The sequence below is a fragment of the Puma concolor genome, chromosome B4, assembly GCF_028749965.1.
Source record: "Puma concolor isolate L17-30 chromosome B4, mPumCon1.1.hap2, whole genome shotgun sequence".
In the NCBI taxonomy this organism is placed as follows: Eukaryota; Metazoa; Chordata; class Mammalia; order Carnivora; family Felidae; genus Puma; species Puma concolor.
Window position 1 is genome coordinate 17859521 of NC_141673.1, and position 13388 is coordinate 17872908.

Here is a 13388-nt window from a genome sequence, read left to right on the forward strand (position 1 = left end):
TGACCAACTGATACTTTCATCTGCAGTGACTGATGAGACCACCTCGTGTCATATCCTTACAAACACTCAGTGCTTACGGACTTAGAGCCTTAACATCGTCAGGCAGCTGTTTTATTGGCTACTGTGCAAGAGGGTCTATACAAAAACAATGATTCTCATACTTTGGTGAACAAAGTCTATTCACATTGATTAAAACACACAGAAATTATACTGATCTTAATATGGCAGATTTAGGGTAGGGCCCAGGAATCTTATTTTTAGCAGGAGTCCCAAATGGCCTGATCCGTTCTAATGCGGGTATGCCCAAGCACCACACAGTAGAATTTCTTGTGGAGTGCCAATGCAGGCAATGCACTGCGAATTCTTGGCCCAATCCAAAGTCTGGAAGTCTACCGATGGTAAGCTACCATCAGTTGCTTACCTTTGTAGTTTTACCAAATAGGAAGCCTACAGTCAAGATTTTTAGAAACCTAATACTTCTATACATTTAGAAACAGATTTTTATTCCTGATCTAATGGAGTAATTGGTACCACACCAGCTCTCTGGACAAAACACCAGACAACAGGCAGTGACTGTAATTCCCCAACAAAGAGAAACAAACAAGGTGAGCCTTCAATAGGCCTGGCTTTCCATCTGGAAGCATCTGCAAGACCCTGGTGCAGTAGGAGGAAGGAGCCCAGAGAGAACACAGACATCTCCGGGCCGACTCGAAGAGACAGAGTGGAGGCTGGGGAGGCAGAGGCGGCTGGGACTTGGGGGGTCAAATTCCCAAGAGGCAGCCACCCCGAGGAAGAGCTGTCCCCTCATCTCTGGCTGAATACCAAGCTGTGCACACCTAGAGGGCAGGGCTCCATGAAGCTAGAGAAGACACAACACCAGACAGAGAGCTGGAAGCTGACCACCACCAGAACCCACTCAGGGCTGGGAGATGCTCCAGTTCTCACTAACCAGAGTCAAGAGGCTTCTCTGAGCAATCAGTAGAGACCCTAGAAAGCCACATCTAAAAACAGCGTTGGGGCGCCTGGGTGGCTCAGTCGGTTGGGCATCCGACTTCGGCTCAGGTCATGATCTCACGGTCCGTGAGTTTGAGCCCCGCGTCGGGCTCTGTGATTCTGTGTCTCCCTTGCTCTCTGCCCCTCTCCCACTCATGCTCTCTCTTGCTCTCTCTCTCTCTCTGTCTCAAGAAAATAAACATTAAAAAAAATTAAAATAAATAAAATAAAATAAAATAAAATAAAATAAAATAAAATAAAATAAAATAAAATAAAAATAGGGCTAAGCATTACTAGCGCCAGAATAAAAGCTACTCTAAACCACCCTAACAAAGCGTAAAAGCAAGTTTCCAAAGGATCAAATGATGCACAAGGACATTAACGGTCTACCACAAAAACAAAAGCAAAAACAAAACTCAGTACTCTTTCGAGGAAGACAACAAAGCACAAAGTGCTAAATAAACAAAAAAACCTGTCAACCTGGAACTTCCTTCCATGAAGAAGAAAGCAAAATAAAGACATTTCAGACAAAGAAAAGCTAAGAGACTTTGTCACCAGCAGACCTCTACTACCAAAAAATGTTAAAGGAAGTTCCTCCAGCTCAGGGAAACGTAACAGAGGGATAACACATTTTCCCATCACCTGCCTGCTGCTCGCCACCCAGGGCGAGCCCCTCCTCCCTCCTCCGTAACTCCTCCTTCTGCCAGGCTGGGCTTTGGATCCCATCCCCTCACCTTCTCATTTCACACATCACCTTTTGATTCTTCACCTTGCCTTTTCCATTGGTTCTTGCTCCTTAGCATTTAAAAGGGCTCACACTGCATTTATCCTAAAACAATCCTCCCTCAACCTTAGGATCACCTCTACCACCACCGTCTCTGATCCTCTTTACAGACACAATCTTAAGCTGTCAGTACTCATCGTCTATTTTTATCCCTCATCTCACTGAAATCTGGCTTCCATCCCCGCCAGGCCAACGAAGCACCTCTCCTGTGGTTCATCAGGGACTCACCGGCCGCCAAACCCAGAGGGCACCTTGCGGTTTTCCCCGCGCACAGCCTTCTGTAGCCCTCGTCGCCGACCTCACCTCCCTTTTGACAACTCCCTCTTTCCTCTTCTTGTCCCGTGAGAATGACCGTGCCCACATCCCTGTCTCGTGGCCGCCCCCCACCACGGCACCAGGCCTGCCGGGACGCTCATCTGCCCGGGCTGATGGGCCGAGCCCCCGGAAGGCGGGCCGTGCAGCCCAGCCACCTGCTCTACTTACTCAGTGTGCCGCACAAATGCTGCCACTGAGGCCGGAAGGCGCTGCCCAGGGCGTCCACCCCCAGCGCTCCCCCCGGACACCCTCGCATCACACATCTCATTCAGCCCACCTCTCCCTTTCAGGCAGATGAATCCACTATCTCCCCAGCCACGGTGTCCCTCCTCAGCTACACGCCAGTAAGACCTAACGAACACCTCTTCCCGGATGGCACGTCAACCTCACCACGTCCAAGACTGAGCCCTTAATCCGGCTCCTTGGTGAATGCCATTACCAGGCCATGCATCCGGAATTAATGCTTAATTCTTCTGTCTCCGTTGCTGCTGCTAAGTAATCAATTATGAGGTCTGATCCCACTCCTCCGTCAAATCTCATCTTTGTGTTAACACTGACACTTAGTTCCTGTCTTTATCATTCTGACTGAACTCCTCTGAGACTTTTGCTAGTTTCCAAAACATAGAGTGCCTTCACCTCCCTGTGAAGACCTTTTGTGTAGACCACACATTATATACTCTTGCCCTATTAGATGTTAGGGGCCCAGGGCTTGCTTTGACTGGGGACACATGTATGGAAGTGGGATGTGTCATTTCTGAAAATCCTGAGCACCAAGGCACACATTTTTACATGTCCTTCCCCTCTGCCACTTAGCCAGAAACGCCCCGGGAAGGGGCTGCTTTCATCAGTGGGGCCTGGAGCAAAGCGGCATAGGAGTAGGGTCGCAGCTGATCCACGATGCCCACAGAGCACCGGTGAGGAACAGACCCAAATCGTCACCCAAACTGTCCATCCGTATTGCCCAGTCACGAAAACATAAAAAGGCTTTGTGTTCAGTTAATCAAACTTAGAAACATATTTGGCTACTGAGTATAATTAAGATTGCGATCCAAACCTTTTTGGCCACACCAAGCAAGCTAGAGGGAAACACTGGTATGTTTCTAGCCTCCCCTACATACAGGCCAAGCTTTTGCAGCCACACTAAGCGTCTAGTAAGACTGGAGGGCCATGGCTTAGGTGAGTCCCCAGGGGATGCAGGACTCACAGAGTGCCCGTATCCTTGTTGGCACACCTGGACAAACCTTTTGGTCAGCCACCCCTTTGATTCCTGAGAAATAACCGCTTTCCTGGTTTTTAATACAAAGAGGAAAAAGTACAAGAAATCAAGGCCACTTTCACTTATGCAAGTCAAAGCAATAACAATCAGCACCAAAACTACCTCTGAATAAAAGGAGAAAATACTTTTATGGACAGAAGGAACATTACTGAGAAAAGTCCTTGGTCCATTTCAATCTTAAAGCAGTGACAACGCCTTTTTACTTCCTGCATCAGCACCTTATCATCAGCACCTTAAAAAATGCAGACCCGATGGACAGTATTTTAAAACATTACAAAAATGAAGCCAGGAGAAAATATGAATGATTCACATTTAAAAAAAATAATAAGACACTCATCTGTTAGCAAAGATATGTAAAAGTCTTTGAAACTTTACAAGCTTAAGTTTTACTTCTCAGGAATTATTTTAGAAATAGAACTGGTAGATTTGGATAGAAAACTAAGCCCATCAGGAGCACCTGGGTGGCTCAAGTCCGTTAAGAATCCAAGTCTTGGGGCGCCTGGGTGGCGCAGTCGGTTAAGCATCCGACTTCAGCCAGGTCATGATCTCACAGTCCGTGAGTTCGAGCCCCGCGTCGGGCTCTGGGCTGATGGCTCAGAGCCTGGAGCCTGTTTCCGATTCTGTGTCTCCCTCTCTCTCTGCCCCTCCCCCGTTCATGCTCTGTCTCTCTCTGTCCCAAAAAAATAAATAAACGTTAAAAAAAAAAATTTTTTAAAAAAAGAATCCAAGTCTTGGTTTCAGTTCAGGTCATGATCTCATGGGGTTCATGGGTTCGAGCTCCACATTGACAGCACAGGGCCTGCTTGGGAATCTCCCTCTCCCTCTCTCTCCTGCCCCTCCCCTGCTCACACACTCTCTCTAAATAAATAAGTAAAATAAACTTAAAAAAAAAAAAAAACTAAACCCATCAAAAATGCAAGATTTTTTTAAAAAGAGCTCCTAGTTATTTTTCTTGTACCAATAACATGCTTATGGTAAAGTATGTGCCACTGTTGATTGGTCTAGATGAGAAAACTAATGAGGTCAATTTCTTATAAGATTTTATTTGTACATAGCTGTTTTAAGAATTTTCGTGTGGAAGTTCCTCAAAAAATTAAAAACAGACCTACCCTATGACCCAGCAATAGCACTGCTAGGAATTTACCCAAGGGATACAGGAGTACTGATGCATAGGGGCACTTGTACCCCAATGTTTATAGCAGCACTCTCAACAATAGCCAAATTGTGGAAAGAGCCTAAATGTCCATCAACTGATGAATGGATAAAGAAATTGTGGTTTATATACACAATGGAGTACTACATGGCAATGAGAAAGAATGAAATATGGCCCTTTGTAGCAACATGGATGGAACTGGAGAGTGTGATGCTAAGTGAAATAAGTCATACAGAGAAAGACAGATACCATATGCTTTCACTCTTATGTGGATCCTGAGAAACTTAACAGAAACCCATGTGGGAGGGGAAGGAAAAAAAAAAAAGGAGGTTAGAGTGGGAGAGAGCCAAAGCATAAGAGACTGTTAAAAACTGAGAACAAACTGAGGGTTGATGGGGGGGTGGGAGGGTGATGGCTATTGAGGAGGGCACCTTTTGGGATGAGCACTGGGTGTTGTATGGAAACCAATTTGACAATAAATTTCATATGTTGAAGAAAAAAATAAAATAAAATAAAAGGAAAAAAAATTTTTCATAAAACACATACTTTAAAAATGAGCATGGAGGCTGCCTCTTCATACTTTTCTAACCCAACACAAAGAGCACTTACAAAGGTCAAGGGCTGCTGTACCTCAATTCCGGTCTGCCACTACCTCCCAGCCTCACAAGACCCTCCACTCTAGGCCACAATTATGTTGCTAATTAAAACTTCCGATGTTCGGCACTAAGATTCACTTAAAAACATTTCACAGGGGTCTTTTCTAATGTTCTCTCCTCTCGAGCTATTACTTTTCCCCTACGGATAAACTTGGTTAGCTGAAATTACTACTCTAAATGATGTGCAATCAGTTTCCTATTCAATTACTGCTGCTCAGAAGTCCGGAATAAATTATCACCACCCTACCTTCACACTGAATAGCACTAATGCGTTACTGATGCTCCAAGCGTTACAACCCCCCCACCTCCGCCACCTGTACTGACACCACAGTCCTCATAACAAGAGTACTCTCTCCTCCTTTTATAGCAATTCCTCAACTGACGAATCTGTCGGCTTTTCTAAGTAATTACTCCTCAGAACCAAAGATCGCTCAGTTGCCCAGGTTATTTTATCAAAACGGTATGAAGACCACTCGAGCGATTCGCTCCGCAAACAACGCACAGCCGGCCAGGGGAGCTGTGGCTGGTTCTGAACACTTGAAAACAGTGCTCAGACCAGTTTTTAAATTACTTCCAATCCATCCGGTGGACTAACATTTGTGAAATTCAATAAAAATGTTATTAGAAAATGAAATTTAAAAGGCATGTAGAATTAAAAGCCAAGATCGGATACTGTCAAATAGGTCTTAAAGTTTCTAACCCTTCCTTTTTCATTTCCATCCATACCTCATGTGGACTAGTAACAAACATTCCGGGGGCATTTTGTGTGCCACCTCCCTACAGCATGAGGCTGGACGTGAAAAAAACCAATGGGTCCAGTAGCATATCCAATTACTGCCCAAACTAGACCCACCATTTAACACGGAGAAAAAGAGTCCCTAAAAATTCCCTACAAATCAAATTTCACTTTCCCTCGATCAAGAAGCTTTAAAAAGTATTTCCAGGGGCGTCTGGGAGGCTCAGTCAGTTAAGCAGCCCACTTTGGCTCAGGTCATGATCTCGCGGTCCGTGAGTTCAAGCCCCATGTCGGGCTCTGTGCTGACAGCTCAGAGCCTGGAGCCTGTTTCGGATTCTGTGTCTCCCTCTCTCTGACCTTCCCTCGTTCATGCTCTGTCTCTGTCTCAAAAATAAATAAACGTTAAAAAAAAAAAAGTTAAAAAAAAAAAAGTATTTCCATAGTCAAGGGTCAGAACATTTTGGTTTTTCAAAATCTGGTTTCATACTGAGGGGTATAAAAAAAAAATGTACAACTCAGCAGCAAAAAATCCAATAACCCAATTAAGTAACAGGTAGATCTGAACAGACATTTTCCCAAAGACATCCAAATGGCCACGAAAAGATATTCCACATCACTCATCATCAGGGAAATGCAAACCAAAACCACAATGAGATACCACCTGACACCAGTCAGAATGGCTAGTCTCAAAAAGTAAAGAGTAAGTGTTGGTGAGGATGCTGAGAAAAGGGAGCCCTTGTGCACTGTCGGGGGGAATACAAGTTAGCTGCAGCCACTATGGAAAACAACACAGACAGTGGAAAACAACACGGAGGTTCCTCAAAAATTAAAAACAAAACTACGAATGTGATTCAGGAATGCCACTACTGGGTATATATCCCCCCCCCCAAAACACTAATTTGAAAAGATATCTGCACCCCCATATTCCCTGCAGCATAATAGCTAAGATATATGGAAACAACCTAAATGTCCATCAATGGATAAAGAAAATGTGGTGTGTGTTACATACACACACACACACACACACACACACACACACACACACTAGCCAGCCATAAAAAAGAATGAAACCTTGCCACTTACACACAACGATATGCATGGCCTCAAGAACATTATGCTAAGTGAGATGAGTCAGACAGAGAAAAACACAAACTATAGCAGCTCTCTTATATGCGGAATCTAGAAAACAAACAAAACAACAGGGGCGCCTAGGTGGCTCAATCGATCGAGCATCTGACTCTTGACTTCGGCTCATGATCCCAGGGTCGTGGGATCAAGTCCGTGTTGGGCTCCAGACTCAGCGTGGAGCCTGCTTAAGATCCTGTTTCTCTTTCTCTCTCTGTCTCTCTCCCTCACTCATGTGCACTCTCTCTCAAAAAACAAAAACAAACAACATAAAACACAAGCTCACAGAGAAAACAGATTGATGGTTGCAAGAGGCGGGTGTGGGGTGGTGGGAGAAATGGATGAATTATTTTGTTCTTGTTGTTTTTAGTTTACATACGTTTCTTTTTAAGATTTTATTTTTAAGTAATCTCTGCATCTAATGTAGGGCTCAAACTCACGATCCCCAAGATCAAGAGTCGTGTGCTCTACCGACTGAGGCAGCAGGTGCTCCTAAATAAATTTTTTAACAAATCACCAGAGAAGCTTTTTCTTTCTTTCTTTTTAAGTTTTTATTTATTCATTTACGAAATCTCTATCCCCAATGTGGGGCTTGAACTCACGACCCCGAGATCAAGAGGCACATGCTCTTCTGACTGAGCTAGTCAAGCGCCCCAGAGAGGAGCGCTTTCAAACTATGCATCCCTTCCCAGCACACCCTGCAACCCCCTTAGAAAATACTGTAGGGGCACTTGGGTGGCTCAGTCGGTGAAGCGTCCAACTCCTGATGCCGGCTCAAGTCATGAACTCACAGCGCATTAGATCTCTCACGCTCGCTCTCTCAAAATAAATAAACAAACATTTAAAAAGAAAACACTGTAACGATCCCCTTGACTGAAGCCACATCTTCTATAATGAAATACCACCAATACCAGTACCCGGTGCAGGAACTCTCCCAAACACTTTCTGCACAGCACTGCTCATCAGCCCTAGGACTTAGACGTCACCTCTGTTTTAGTTAACATGGAGACTAAGGTGCCTGAAAAGCTGGGTGCTGTGGCCAGGTTCACGGAGATCTTGCTGAGACTACAATCCAGCTGTGTGTGTCTCCACCACGCTCATGTTGCCACTTTTTAAATTCCGTGTCAAATGCCGTAGAAGGGGCCTACGAGTGGAGTATCATTCACACAGCGGCGGGCGCCTGGGGAGCCAGACTGCCTGGGTTAGAATCCTGGTTGTGCCACTTCCAAGCTGGAGAGCCGTGGGCAAGTTATTCAGCCCCTCTGTCCCCAGGGTCCTCCCTCATCTGTCAAATGGAGATACTACTGCCCCCCGCCCCCCCTCCCCGGGGAATTCGCGTAAGCACTTCCGCAGAGAGCCCAGTGCCTGACACACAGGACATCAGCGCCACAGTCAGCATGACTCCCCCGGACTCTTTCTCTACTACTGCTCCCCACTTCACTCCCACACCCTCCCCCTCCCACTTCAGGGAAGCCCACCTCCTAGTTCTCTCTCAAGTTCTCAAATCCACCAGGGCTTCTCGATGTCCACTGCCGGCCCCCCCCCCCCCCCCGCCCCAGTTCAGGCCGGCACCACATCCTTACTTCCGCATGTGCCTGCTCTGGCCCACGAGGTCCCGTGCCACAGCGTGGCCAAGGATTTCTCCTCACAGCACGTCTGATCGCGGCACTCCTGCCCCATCCAACCTTCTCTCGGCTGAACACCAAGGCCCCAGGATAAAGCCCAAACACCCCGCCTCGGTTTACAAGGCCACCGACCTTCCTACCTCCTTTCCTAGCATAGTTTTTTCACCTCCCTCTGGGCTCTCCAAGCTCCAGCAGTGCTGAGGGCCTTCCAGCTGCGTGAAGAAATACGATCCCTCCCACAGAGGCCCTGTATTTACTATTCCCTCTGACTGGCTCTCTACCAGCACGTTTTACTTGTCTCAGACGAGAACTCCCTCCTCCAGACACCACTTTGGATTTCCCTGATCGGGACCTGTCACGCTCCACTGCATCTGGCCCTGGACTCAGCTGCCTCCTGCTCTTTCTTGATCTCATCCTAAATCCCTGCTGTATCCCCAAGCGCCCAGCACAGCGCTACACACAGAACCGCACAACAAACATGTTCACAGAGTGAGACAGCTCCCAATTTTTCTCTCATTCGTCAACCACCAGCTTGGAAAAACACATTTTTTTAAGCCCCATCAAAGCAGTGAAACTTTCAGTCTGCAAGCTTCACAGTCATACGGGAACTGACTGATGGAGATGCACAGCAGCAGAGACTCACAAAGGTCCCCGGATGTGCCAGGTGTATCCAGGAGGAGAGGCCTTTGGTTGGCTCCGGGAAGCCCTGCCTCTTCGGCGCGTCTCCCCGCCTAGCCGGCGGTCAACCCGCCCGACGCCACCCCGCTGGCCGCTGCCTGTGCGGACGGTGGGAGTCGGTCTTTTAACCAGCCCACCGACAGCTAAGTTCAGGTTTAAAAAGTTAGACGCTCACATACGCAAGCTGAGAAGTCTCTTCATCCATGTCAGAGATGGCTGCTGTCGTTCTTAAGTATGGTGGCCTGACTTCTGAAGTTGTAAGTATACTCACTGCTGTGGGTTAAGTCCCCCAGAAAGATACACTCGAGCCCTCACCCCGGGTGCCTGTTAACAGGACCTTATTTGAATAAGGTCAGGCTGGATTCGGGTGGGCCCTAATCCAATGACTGATGTCCTTCTCATAAGGGGAATCCAGACACAGACATGCAGCAGGTGAGGCCACGCACAGGAAGACGGAAGCCGGAATGCAGGAGCGAGCCAAGGAAGGCCCAGGACTGCCAGCGACCACCACGAGCTGGAAGAGGCCAGGCAAGAGTCTTGTCGAGGGCCGTGGGAGGGAGTATGGCCCTGCTGACGTTTGATTTCAGACCTCCAGCCTCCAGAACTAAGCGAGAATCAAGTTCTGTTGTGGTAGGCCACCAGGTGTGTGGCACTTCGTCACATAAGCCCTAGACGAGTGGAGTTCGTACACTAATGTTCTCACTAAAAGAGTTTTTGAAAAAAATGAGGCTAGTTGGTTCCCTCCCTAGGCAGAGACAGCCTTAGTCATTACACAGAACGAAAGACATACTCACCGTACATTCTTTAAGAGCTTCAATCTAGACTCTTTTCAATTTGGGGTCACATTTTTAAAAGTTTAGTTTTATTTCACAAAAAGAGTAGTTTTCTGTGAATAACGTCCTGGTCACTAGACCTGTTCATACTGTGTGCTTTCACCCTAGCCAGGTGCATATGAACACAGAGGAAGACGCTGCCCCTGACCACAGGAAAGGCAAAGCCAAAGGAAACCAAAACCCTCTTCCAGGTCGTAAAGCCAACATTTCACACGCTCAGCAAAGACTTCAGTTGTTCAAGGGCAAAAAGAACAGAGACCAACCAGTTAACGAGCTCCTGGACGAAATCAGGCAGGAACGTGCACACCTGTGTGCGTGTGAGCACACGTACGCCCTGGAAACCACGGACGGTGGGGGCCAGGTAACGGCTACAATTTTCAAGTCCGTATCCTAAGCTGGACTCATATAAGCTACCTCCCCCCAACCTTCACCAGTCTCCAAAGGAGACACATTTGTGGTTCGCGAGCCCTACGTGGCAGTAAGCAGCACGCCATTCAACCCTGGCATGACCCCAGACGAGCATGAAGAAACACGGACACCCACAGGCCCAGAGCGGTCGACTTCCAGTTCTACTGTTTGCTTCATCTTTCAAAAGCATCACTTTCGGGGTGCCTGGGTGGCTCAGTCGATTAAGCGTCCGACTTCGGCTCAGGTCATGATCTCACAGTTCATGAGTTCAAGCCCTGCGTCAGGATCTGTGCCGACAGCTCGGAGCCTGGAGCCTGCTTTGGACTCTGTGTCTCCCTTTCTCTCTGCCCCTCCCGGCTTGTGCTCGCTCTCTCAAAAATAATAAACATTAAAAATTTTTAAAAAAATAGGGGCGCCTGGGTGGCGCAGTCGGTTAAGCGTCCGACTTCAGCCAGGTCACGATCTCGCGGTCCGTGAGTTCGAGCCCCGCGTCGGGCTCTGGGCTGATGGCTCGGAGCCTGGAGCCTGTTTCCGATTCTGTGTCTCCCTCTCTCTCTGCCCCTCCCCCGTTCATGCTCTGTCTCTCTCTGTCCCAAAAATAAATAAAAAAAAAGTTGAAAAAAAAAATTAAAAAAAAAATAAATAAAAGCATCACTTTCAAATCTCATCCTTTGACACCAAAAGCTAAAAAGGCAGACAACATCCTTTAGCCTCGAGATGGCTCTGGGACACCTAGGACTGAAGCTCTTTCCGGGTATGAATGGCACCAGTCGCTGCCAGCCATGAAAATAACTGAGGAGACGCGATAAAAGGTTGAATCTCTGTAAATAAATCCCCACCATCATTCCTACCATTTAATAGCATGCTACCACTATCTAGTTCCCATCAGGAACGAAAAATATTTGGAAAAGGAAAAATGGTTTCTAGACCCAAGGCTTTTTTGAGGTACCCAATCACGAGCTGAACTGTAAGGATGCACAGAAGTAGCTGCACTGTAGCAGAAAGACCCCAGCATCAGTTCAGAGCGCTACATCCTCCACTTGCCAGCCAGGCGACGGGCACTTTTAAACAGAGCTGTCGACGCACAGGTGACCCACCTCTGCACAGACGGGGTGGATCCCGATGGTACTATCCAGCTGCATTTTGGTCAGTCCACACTTGAGTGCAGCTGCAAAGCCTTGCGTAACCTCTCCAGCATTTGGACCCAGTACGTGGAAGCCGACAACACGTTCCTAAGATATAAAATAAAGGAAGACGGTCACACTGATTCTTTCCCCCTTAACAGACTAGCGTGTTAACCCTGTGGATTCTAAAACCCTGTTCAGAAATGATCAAAGACTTATATTTACAGTTGCCAAAAGCGATTTGGGCTGAAGATACTCCAACACGGGCCAACAGAATGTGGTGGTTACATCAAGCAAGAAGGAAGAGACAAGAGCCGGCCTCGAGCGATGAGGGGGAAAATCATTAAAAGCCAACACGTATGCAACTCCATAAGCACCAAAATGTTCTGGAAAATGTTTTCAAAGGGGCAGATGTGTCCTCATCTCCTTTATTTGGTTGTCTCAAGGCTCCAGATAGACTATCTATGATAGCTGGAACGTTTAAAAGCAGCCATTTAGGGGCTCCTGGCTGGCTCAGTCAGTGGAGCATGCGACTCTTGATCTTAGGGTTGGGAGTTCAAGCCCCATGCTGGGTGTAGGGATTACTTAAAATTAAAAAATAAATAAATAAATAAATAAAATCTAAAAAAAAATTAAATAAAGAAAAGCAGTCATTTAAATTTAAAAATCATTTTAACTAAGGCTTTGGGGGTAGACAGCACAGTTAGACTTAAGATGCTTCCAATCTGAAAACATTTCTGAAACCAATAGAGAAATGTTTGGCAATTCTGAAATACCTATATGGAAATTACTTTGAATAAACTCTATATCCCAGACTCTGGCTACCTCTGCCAAGGGCAGAGAAATCTGATGCATCCTAATGTTCAGATTTTCATGACTGAGCTATATTATCTAGTCCAATCTCCTCATCACAGATGAGGCAACTCAGGCTGTAGGGTGCAGAGCCTTATCTAAGGTTCAATCGCTGCCTGGAAAACAGTTGCCAAAGTATGGTAATATATTCCACGATGGACTCTCACATTATTCATCCTGCCAATCAGGGGTTTAGAGTATGGATAAAGCACAAAACACACTGCACTGAAAATAAACTAGATTTGCATCTGATAATATGAGTAGATCTCAAAAAAAGAGATATATCAAAGTTGCAGGCTTGTCTTTTTAGCTGAGGATACCATTCTTAATTAAACCACAATGCATAATATTTAACGGGGAGCAAACATAAAACCGTGGACAGGGGAGACACTCCAGGACAGTGTTGCCTCTGGGGCAAGGAGTGAGGAGTACAGGATCGAGAAGGAATACAAAAGATTACACAGGCATAGGATAATGCTTAAGCATGGGATCAACACTGCCTGGGACTGAGTTCCACTGCCATTAACTAGGAAAGTAGCCTGAGCACACTTACTTAACTGGCATGGGCTTCAGTTTCTTCGTCAATAAAACAGGAATAACAACAACACATACTGCACAGGACTGTGTAAGAATTAATTAAGTGAAACCATGTAGATTTCTAAGAAGTACAGGGTACACAGTAAGTGCTCAATAAACATAGGCTATTATAAATTTCCTCTGTCATGGTTTCCTTCTTTCAAGAGAAAAGCTCTGAAGCAAATACATCAAAATGTTAACATTACTGAATCTGGGTGGTAGGTACTTTCCCTATCTTTCTGTAAATGTTAAAG

At 46.3% G+C, this 13388-nt stretch overlaps 1 protein-coding gene across 5 annotated transcripts in view; it reads right to left on the reverse strand.

The window, feature by feature from the left end:
* TXNRD1 (thioredoxin reductase 1) overlaps positions 1 to 13388 on the reverse strand; it is a 105101-nt gene that overhangs the window by 35774 nt on the left and 55939 nt on the right. For all 5 annotated transcript variants that reach the window (XR_015253384.1, XM_086712491.1, XM_025926656.2 and 2 more), the window contains one exon: positions 11680 to 11814. Coding sequence is in view for 4 of the 5 variants with exons in the window: in XM_086712491.1 (XP_086568617.1) it covers positions 11680 to 11814 (135 nt within the window). In the remaining variant the exon portion in view is untranslated. The remainder of the gene's footprint in view (positions 1 to 11679; positions 11815 to 13388) is intronic.